General features: G+C 29.8%; 1 protein-coding gene across 3 annotated transcripts in view; it reads right to left on the bottom strand.

The window, feature by feature from the left end:
- Window positions 1-228: 228 nt before the first annotated feature.
- LOC113376710 (solute carrier organic anion transporter family member 3A1) overlaps window positions 229-11,070 on the bottom strand; it is a 251,322-nt gene continuing 240,480 nt past the window's right edge. For all 3 annotated transcript variants that reach the window (XM_026616729.1, XM_026616728.1, XM_026616730.1), the window contains 5 exons: window positions 9,235-9,360; window positions 4,880-4,952; window positions 3,001-3,392; window positions 1,085-1,261; window positions 229-657 (listed from right to left, as the gene is read on the bottom strand). In XM_026616729.1, coding sequence (XP_026472514.1) covers window positions 488-657; window positions 1,085-1,261; window positions 3,001-3,392; window positions 4,880-4,952; window positions 9,235-9,360 — 938 coding nt within the window. In that variant the 3' untranslated portion in view covers window positions 229-487. The remainder of the gene's footprint in view (window positions 658-1,084; window positions 1,262-3,000; window positions 3,393-4,879; window positions 4,953-9,234; window positions 9,361-11,070) is intronic.

Below are 11,070 nucleotides of genomic sequence, written 5' to 3'. Positions count from 1 at the left end.
AATATGTGCGTAAATAGAAACCTGATATTCAATCAATAAAACTCTAAAATAGTATCAAACTATTATATAAATAAAATATTATAAAGATATAAAATAAAACAGTAATTTAAATTATTACTTAGGAAAAGACTAGTAAATTATATATTGTGTAAAAATAGTCTAACTCGTGTACAATGCACATATTTAAGAAATTGCATAACTATGTACACATAAACTTATGTGCTCCAATTATTATGTATATAAAAAAGCTTAAATATGTAAAATTCTCATAAAATTAAATTATTATTAAAACAATGATTATTCATTAAAACCTACATTAAAATTCTGATTATCAAAATCTGCAGTTAAATATCAATCATTCACTGGTTGTCCATACATTTTCTTAATTATAATTGTCTAAAACCCGAAATATGGTGCTCATTTGGTAACTGGTAACTTGTTCAATATATGCACCATTAAGTATACAAGTAGCACTATGTACTTAAGATCACACCTCTGATTCAGGCTTCGTTTTTGGAGGCAAATCCAAAATTGGATCTGCCACTAAACTTTTCTCAGTTGTTCGTGAATTCTCAGGATCTATATTTATTCTATCTGCTTTATGCCATACCACTAGGTCCATTATAAAAGCTAACAGCATTATCATTCCAGTCGTCCCTGCAATAAATTTTTCAGAAATATGAAACAAAAATCTTGATATGAACAATTATAATAAATTGTATTACAATGACAATATTAATTTACGATCATTTGAAATATGATACAGTGCATTGGTAGAAACAACTTTCAATCTTTGTATCCAGCATTAAATGAAATGTTTAAACATTAGGCATATACTGTTGGATTAATTGTAAGTATACCACAATAAATAAATAGATTACCAATTGTTGGTATATTTTTATTTACTTTAAATTTGACTAAAAATTTAGTTATGTTCTTTTTAGTTGTTAAATTAGGTTTTAGATATTAATTTTCTAGAACATTTTCAGTTATTTGATTCTGATGACTGATTCTAGCACCAATTAGCTCACAGCTGTTATTTGATACTTGGCACTAAATAATGAGGTAAATAAAAAATAATTACCTAAGAAGAAGTGTCGGAACACATTGACATCATAGAGCCAGCAAGCCCCTTGCGTCCCACAAACTGTTTCCCACACGAGGCAAGCGGAATCGACTACTGCGCCGTAAATTATTGGACAAGGAACATTTCCGAACAAACCGATCGCAAACTGGATTACGCCCATTGCCATAGCTTTATCTGAAAATTTAATATAATATTTTCATCAGAAATAGTAAAAAATAGAATAATATTATTCAAAAAAAAATTATACTTTAATGTGCGTATCACTATTTGATACGCATATGTGAGTAATAACATTAATGTTAGTGAATTTTTGTCTAGTGGAAGTAATTGCACAGAAATAATTAAACAAGTAATTTGGAAGCAATCTAGCTAAGAAATCTGAGTATTAATCATGTTAAAGTGTAATGCTCATAAATTAATAAAAACAATTGTCATATATTTTTAGGAGAAAGTGATCATTTTATTATTAACTTCCCGTAGGGTATGTTATAGTAGTGGGCCGAAAATCAAAAATGAAATTTTTTGCATATCTTCACATTTCAGAGCTTTCTGAACATTTTGATACATCTCAGAAAAAATGGATGTATGTGTGTGTGTTTGTGTGAAAACTATTTTTTGTCGATGATTTCGGGCGTATGATCAGAATGGTTCAAAAAACATTCGATTACTAGTGATGAGGAGAAGTGCTGATTAGTTTTTGAGGAAGACAGGTTCAGCGGCTTCGGAGATATGGAGCAAAAAGTGTTAAAATGTCAGTTTTTAAGAGAACCGTTCAATCGGTTTGAATGATCCAAAAACATTCGATTCGTAATGATAGGTAGAATAGATTAGATTAGATGGGTGATTAGATTTTGACAAAGGCAGGTTCAGCCGTTTCGGAGATATAGAGCTAAATATGCAAGAAATGTCAGAGAACTAAGCATCCGATTTGAATGATTTAAAAAACTTTCTGCTTGTGTTGACGCAACGATTGCTATTGAAGAAAGATTTTTTTATTTATTTTTTTTTATTTTCAAATATTTTTTTTAATTATTGAAAAATAATTTGTATTTTAATTTTGATTCTAGTTAAAGTTCTAAACATCAGTTATATACTTCAAATAAATAATTTTAATTTCGCAATTCAGTTTATATGATACTTAGAAATATTAGACAATGTTCTTCATTTTGAATCCGATCGATTAAGTTTTGTTTATTTGCTTTTTAAAAAATAAGTATAATGAAAGTTACATTATTTATAATAATCTATTTGAAAACATTTAATATTCCTCGTACGGGAAGTTCAAGCAATTTGCCTTAAGCCGTTTTGCGCCCGGCACCGATTCAAAAACAATATATGTACCGCTCGGCGCCGCATTCTGACGAAAACGTTCCTACAATAAAATCGATATTATTGTGCAACTTGTGCAATTTGTTTTATATAAATTTGTGCACATTGAAAGATATACATTTACAATGATAGCTAAACTTATTCTCTGCAGCACAGCGAGTTGATTCCATTGTCGTTGTAATTATTTATAACGTCGTGACAGTTTTTTTTAACATTCCACTGTAAAATGTAATATATTGCTGTTTATATATCTCTATATTTTTTATGGATTTACAAATAGCATTTTCGTTATATTTCGTTTTCGATATTACAAAAAATATACGGAATATATGTACAACTGCCTTAGATGCATTAGAGGAGACTGCCGAGTGATATGCTAGACTTACGTTATCCCCAGAAAGGGACAGCCGGGCGCAAAGGGTTAAAAGAATTTATATTATATAATATATTGATTTATAATAAAGTTTACAATTACTCCGAAAAACGATGGTTTACAATGTAATATACGTTTAATTTCACCTTATAAACTACTTGAAAATCTATTAATATTAATACTTTTTACTCAATTTTTTTTAAATTCTCACCTTTGGGATCGGTGCATCTCATTATGAGCAGCATACTTCCGACTTCAGACGTCGAATGAATAAAAACAAAGAAAACGAATAGCGTTATGAATAGCACAAAATTTTCACAATTGTTGCAATAACCAGAAGTGGCAGTTGTCTCTTCGAACGCGTTCGTGGTGTTGGCATATGCTGGTGGTCCGTAGCCAACGGTCGAATTGTGCAGCAGATGGGAGTCGGTGAGCACGCATTCGCAGTGCGAGTACTGCGATCGGCCGCCGGTCACGTTGACGCGTTGGCAACCTGCGTGGCACGCTGAAAAATAGGTTCGGCCGTCCGAACCGCAAACTGGACTGAATTTGCCACGATCACACTCGCATGTTGTGTTGCAGGCAGCGTTGAATTTTGGCAGTCTGAAAGCAAACAAATTTAATCCTTATTTAACGTATTGTTTATACATATATTATTAAATACAAATTCATATTAAGTCATGGATGTATTAACAAAATTAACAGCATAGCATGCTGTATCGAGGTACTCGGATCGAGTTCTGGTACTGGTAAACTTGGATATACTTAAATTGTAATATTGAAATTATATTGCAATATTGAATAGATGTAAATATAATAGATTCGTAATATCGAGTATTGATAAAAATTTACAATAAATTTTTATTTTTATTAATTTAGTACTTAGAAATCAGGACTTTTAATAAATATATGTTAAATTTATACAATATGATATAAAAAGTTAGTATAAGATATAAAACAAAAATGATGTGACTAAATGCTCTAAATAAGCCAAGCCGGTCAAATTTGCTGAAGGTGCTAAACATTTCTGAAAAAATTAAAATATTTTTTAAAGTTTTTCAAAGAAACTTGATTATAAGCACATATAAATTTAGAGCGGTCATAATAAACATTATAATAAAAAAAGAATAGAAAACACTGTTCTAGATCATATTGAACCACTATGTTAACATCTGAATGAACATACGTTTATCATTTTTAGGGGGTATTCTACTGTAGAGGCATGAATTTCGCCCGGTTTTTGAAGCGCTGTATAAAGGAAACAAATAATACTTTTACTATCGATTTTTTATCATTTGTTTATTGATATTTTATTATTACATAAAAAAATTATTAAAAAAAAATTAAAATTCACAAAGTTATGAGCAGTCAAAGTGGGGGCTCAAAAAAAAGACGGTATCTTGGCGTGCATGATTCTAACCCTCCTGGTGATCCGAAACATAAAAAATAGATGGATTCTTAATTATTATAGATGCCGCTATCGTATAAACCTATGATAAGTAAAAAAAAAGTTTTTTGCTTGAATGGCGGCAGTTTGAAAAAAAAGAATTTTCTCTTGTTTTTTTAACAATTCCGAATTTTTTAAAAATACTAAATGAAAAGTTATAGTTTTGGGCAAGGTCCACGCGATAAAGTGATGTATAGAGAAGATCCTCTCCAAATTTGAAATAAATCGGTTCATTAGAACTCGAGATATCCTTACCGCCAGCTCGAAAAAAGTAGTTCCGAGAGAAACGCGTTCAAAGTTTTGAGTAGCGGGCGCGAACCGAGGCCACGTCACTAAAACGGCTCTAACTCAGGAAATAATAGTAATTTTGAAAAATCCTTTTAATGACATATTTTTGAATAATTAAACTTTGAAAATATGGAAAAAAATCGATTTTTTTAAAATTCTACAGTAGAATACCCCCTTAAGGTAAAGTGCTCTAGGAGCAATTATGGTAAGTAATCTAAATTGAGTTTAGTTTAATCACATCTATTATAATTTAATAAATAATTGCACCAAGTAAAGGTTTAGCAGTTTCTATATATGATGAATAAATATATAACTAAAAGTTTTTTTTGCACAAAAATAAATATATAATACATACGGTGGTTCATTCATCGGAGCCAGACCAGCAAAGTCATCCATGGGACAACCGACAAACATAAGGATCCCCATTCCTGTAACGAAATTAAACGTTTAGAATCACCAAAAAATATTCATAAATCGACTTATCTAGTATTACTCCATAATTTAATATAAACTTATAATATGAGAGCGCAAATAATAATATGATTTAATTTTTCGTATATAAAATGTTTCGTAATCTCTCACAAATTATGACAAACCCGACTAATAAAGATGGATAGACAATGAATCATATTGACTTGCCATCCACTAATCGTTGTTTCAAATACTATTAGAATCTAAGAAAATTTGCCCACTTTTGTTGAAGTTCATATATTTGGAGGTACAAAATAAATTGTATTGATTTGTTCTAAAAAAATATTTTAGATTAAAATGTATAATACATATATTTCAAATGCTTGATAATTTGATAATCAAAATTTTACTACAGAAAGTAAAGAGATTTAACGTAGTTCCGTTTTTGCCATTTAAGTAATCAATATGATTTATGAAAATTATTACGCCTCTGCAACCATTTAAAAGAACCTAGTCGGGCTATGTCATTAAAAAGACTCCCGACAAACGCATCTTCGTTCTGCATACATATGAGGAACTCAAAAGTCAGAAGTGGTAAACATGGGATCGAAAGCAAATTTTAGACGAAGACGAGTCACGGAAAGAGCAAAATTTTTGAACCAGTTCATTAACACTAGACTGAGTACAGATAAATAATGAAATTTGTAGATGTATTTGTCATATGGAGCAGACGTCAAATTTATATACTGCTGCTGTACAATATAAACAGGGTGGACAATTTGAAGTGGAAGTATTTCATAATAAATAGAATTTCTGAAATAACATTAGTATTTATTTCCATTAAAATTATTTATTTATTTTTGTCCAGACATTTTAAATCTACCTTGGCCTTGCGTATGGGGTTGCCAATACTTCTTCAAATGGCCCAGCCTATACATATATATATATATATATATATATATATATATATATATACAATGTCTCCAACCCCTGCTCCAATCGACTAACTCACTGTTATGTCATATTGCACTATCCGGATGTTGTCATATGGTCAAATGATATGCACTCGAACGGCATATTTATATTTTCTCTAACTGTACCTATACACTTTGTTGGTATACTTAGCGATTGCTCTTTACTTTACTTACAAAGTTGCACAATTAAATACAATTACTTGAAATCATATGACAGATAACTGTCTATTATGAAGTATAATGCTCGAATTCCTCCATAATTTTAGTAAAAATACTTACAAATCATATTGAATTATCAGTAATTAGTATGAATCCCGAAATAGGGGATTAGAAAATATTGGCTTGTCGAAATGACCTCAGAAAGCAGTGACACCAAAACGACCGGACTTACACACTCACCAAAACCCAATTGGCTCGATCCTTTATCAGTACTTTTTAAAGGTTTTTTTTGCTGAACCATCCAAATCGATTTCATTAATAAGTGGACTTCTATTCATGGGTTGACACTTATCTCTACTCATTCACGTTTCGGATGTTTTTCTCCAGAATCCACCTTTTTTCTGAAACGTGGCAGATCCATAAACAAATACATAATACTAAGGTGACCATACGTCCCGGATTTTCCGGGATGGTTCCGCATTTCCACCTTGCGTCCCAAAATTTTCTAGAAGCAATATTTACCCCGCATTAAGACCTCTTGTCCCGGATTGTTCCGAAATATTGAAATAATTCTTATTTTCAATATTCATTTTAAATATTAATTGAAATAAAGTAGACATACGTAAATTTATATTTAGTGCAAAATTTAATACCATGCTTAATACTGAAAAAAATCCATAATTCAATTTAGAAAGTTTAATATAGTAAAAAATGGATTAATCAAAAAAAATATTATATTCTTCAATAGTATTTTTGTGTAGCTATAATTTTTATTAAATAAATAATTAAAAACCTCCGATTTAAGTTACATTTAATTAATTACCTCCCACCGTTACTGTTTCCGTTCCGGAATTGAAACAATAAATATGAACTCCTTAATAATACAGACACACATATACGTTTGTTTCTTCTAAAGAACGCTAAAATGATCAATGGATCGTGAAACGTTGAAAATATCAAAAAACTCCATTTTTCATATTTCTGCGATGTTATATTTCCAGGAAAGTATCGTATTAATGAACAATCAAGATAATGTGTGTTTTAATTACAGTCGTGCTAAGCGAATGTATTCATTAAACTATAGTATTCAAAGCTGCGTCATAGATGGAATGTATCCAGACTATTGTTGTCATAGAATTGAACTATACCAGGGGTTAGTGGACTCAGTGTGCCCAAAACAAATCAATAACATAGGACGAATAAAACATAAAGGCCACAGTAAGGACGTACCAAACATTTCATTCGCATTTCCCAAACGACTGAATGGCAACGATTCACGAAGTCTGACAAACTCCACATAATTCATCCATTATTGATCTCATTTAAATTAATTATGAAATAACAACGACTATGAGTGTGTATATGTATAATAGTGTGTAAGCAAAAATTTGATTTTTCATCTAACTTTACTCAAAAACAGCTAATCTGATTTCAAAAATTTAAAAGCCATTCGATGAAACTCGATAAGGACTCGCGTTGATTAGTTGCGAGACGATCGACTGATCAGTGTCTTAGAATTTGCAGAAAACTGATTATTTACACACTTCAGAAAGTTTTTTCAACTTGCCTTGATGCAAAATCCTACTTACACCTAGTTTAATACATGATTTACAAGAAATTGTAAATTTCGGGTAAGAAAAATGGTACTTGTAAAATACATTTCTCACAAAAAACACTGATAAAATGATGTCACACTGAGGGTTTACAGCCGCAACTAAATACATTTCTAATACAAATTACATTTTTATTAATGTGTGATAGTTGTCAAAAAGCAAAAAATAAAATTTTAACGTTTCAAATAGCTTCACATAGACTGAACTAAACTTAGATGCGGAGTTATAGATTTCTATTTCTACATTGCGTAAGTGTTAGAAAATTGACTTTAGGGGAATAGTTGTGCATAATATTCCATATGTAAGGAACTCATGTAAAACTTATAAATAACAGAGTAATAGTTTCGTTCATTTAATGAACTACTGTTTAATCATATATGTAGGGGAAGTATGAAGAGAATGATATATATGAAGAAAATGACAATATATCACAAATGATTGTATAATATAAAGAAAGCCATAATCACAATCGTGTCAGATGTTGAGCGTCATTTCCACAATCTTGTCGCAGTAATCAGTACAAACGTTTATCGCGTCTTCAAGAGTTTATTTTGAGGATGGTTTTCTCATATTTTTTGGGGTCTTATTTATTGTTATTTGTAATTATATTAAAATCCAAGAAAATTATTGTTATTTGTAATTTCTATTAAAATCAAAGAACTTTTGCTAGTACTAGTAATTTCGGTCGAATAATCAGATGTTCGATGGAATTTTGATTATTTATTTATAATTGTTCACTTTCGGACAAAATGACATCCTTACACTATAGGCAAAATGACATAGTACCATTTTGTAAACACTACAAAGCGGTTACATTCGATGCCAAGAAAAATATAAGTTGAAACATGTCAAAGATGATTGGCTTTTAACTCCTACTACAACTACTTCTAAAAACAGACCGAAGGATCTACCGGTAAAAAGAAGGGATTTGCATTTATTGCAAAACTCTCATTTCCCGTTCTGATCCAGGCGAGGGTTGGTTGCGAAGTATGTTTTGTTCCCTGTGGGTTATAAAAATGCGTTATGTGATGATGTCCCGAACAGAAACCAAACAATTTCTTTGTAAATTATAGTTTTAAAAATTAGCATCTCAGTATGTCCTTACTCCATATGTCGTACTATATAGACGAAATGGATTTTGTAATTAGTTGCATTTTTTCCTTTATAGATATGTTCCTACTTCATTAAAACACTCTTTGACTTATAACCGATGAACCAAAAATAAGTAAAAATAATTGAGACTAGTTATAACATCATTAAATAAATAATTATAATTAAAAAACAAATCGCCATGTCATTTTGTCGGTACTTCCTCTAATAAAAAATGAGTTTCAATATTAAATTTGTTGCGTCCGTAGTATTGCACCCTTCATTGACAAAGTAATATTTGTCACTTTCCAAAATATATTGAATGTAATTCCAATTTCCTTTAGAAGCCACGAAATTATCGACTAAAATTATCGCCCATTAGCGTAATATAATAATGTTGTTTAATTAATATTCTAACGATGAATTAAATATATTATCTAATCAACTACACCTGGCAAACTTACCTATTGAATAAACAATGGCCGTGAAGGCGATCCACGCGGCGACTGACCGAGCAGTGGGATTGAACTTCAGTATCACGATGCCACTTATCACAATGCCAACACCCATTACCAGGATACCACCGGTTGCTGCAAATATACACATATATATTATTTATTCAATTACTTTTCACAATGGACAACAAATTTATCGACACGATACACTTGCATAAATCTATCGTAATAGTTTACGCAAATATTGCCTATATATATATATATATATATATATATATATATATATATATATATATATATAAATTCATATACATATATGTATGAACTTTTAAATATTCAAAGACATTACATAAAAATGAAAAGAATTTTTTTAAGAATTTGTATTATTCTATATGATTTCGCCATATGATCTTATGCCGATGTTAAACATTGGACAACCATATTGTTATATGGGTATTATTACAACACAATTAGCACTAACATATATTAATAAATTTGTCAGTAATTGTCTATCAATCTATCTCTAACTGAAGCTAAGATAATAATACGTTATTTTGAGAAGAGCGCTATCTTTTACGGGCATGGTTTTACTATATTTTAAAATATTTTTCTTTTGCATTGGATATATAATACCTTCGAAGATTTTATACATATATTCCAACATCGAAATTATATAGGCTGTTTCTAAAAAAAAATGTCACCTGGCACTTTTTACCCCGTAGGCGAGTTTAAATGAAACGGCTAGGAGGCAAACAGGTTGAATGTCCTATTTCTAACTTAAAAGGGATATTACGAAATATTATTCAGCCAATGCAAATTTTATATTTCATGAGTACATTTTTTACAGAGATAACACTGTATATAACTTTGATCCGGTATTTCGCCAGAAATATTTATCAGCAGAGTTGGAATAACTATTTATCCAATTTATCTTTTATGAAATTTCATTTTTTAACTTAATTTACTTTTTTATTTACTATTTTTATTGTTTACACCTTTGCCAAGATAAAGATTCAGTTGGTCTTTTTTATCCCGCCACGGCGTATGCCATTATACAGGCAATATAAAAAAAACTGTTAAATATAACATAAAATTAACAATATATCTTATAATTAAGAAACGTACTATATGTACATATTCAATACCATTTTTCACTTATATGTATTAACTATGTACATATGAACATACAACACTCTTTTTTTTAGTAAATATAAAATGATGTCACGAATATTTCAAGTTCGTGACTTTTAATTTAATCTTTATAGAATATTACAATTACAAAATACAAGTCTTGTAAATAAATTATAATTATAAAAATAAAATTTTATGATCGATGACAAATCTGCAAACAAATACTCGGGAACATTTTGTGAAGGTATCCGGTGTTTCTTTTGAAATAATAGGTATTAAAATAATGATTTTATTTTAATTTGACTTTAATACACTATTAATTAAATCAATAAAAAAATTATAAGTATATTGAAAAAATAAATATTTTATTTCATATACTTCTCATTAGCTATAAATTTTTAAAACAATTTTACCGCGTAAAAGATGAATGGCCCAATTGATTTGTAAGAGTTATATATAATAAAGCAAACTACTTCAATAGTATCAATTCATTGATCAGTTATGCAATAATCATTTCTATTATAGATCGAGTTAATAAACTATAAATGAGATAAAAGTGAAAAGAAATTCTCAGCTCCGCAAAATGGCGAGTGAAACAGATATTCTTCATTAAGTATTCAGTAAGAGTGATAATAAGAAAGTTTATTCGTGCAAGTAATCAGTGAGAATCTTGTTTTCTGCTACTGCATAATAAATAACTGAAACAGGCTGATG

This window comes from Ctenocephalides felis, unplaced genomic scaffold (genome assembly GCF_003426905.1).
Source record: "Ctenocephalides felis isolate EL2017-DRISC unplaced genomic scaffold, ASM342690v1 CF-g0.4_SCAFFOLD_01886, whole genome shotgun sequence".
In the NCBI taxonomy this organism is placed as follows: Eukaryota; Metazoa; Arthropoda; class Insecta; order Siphonaptera; family Pulicidae; genus Ctenocephalides; species Ctenocephalides felis.
Note: the sequence above shows the minus strand (reverse complement) of the source record. Positions and strands in the feature narration are given on the sequence as shown.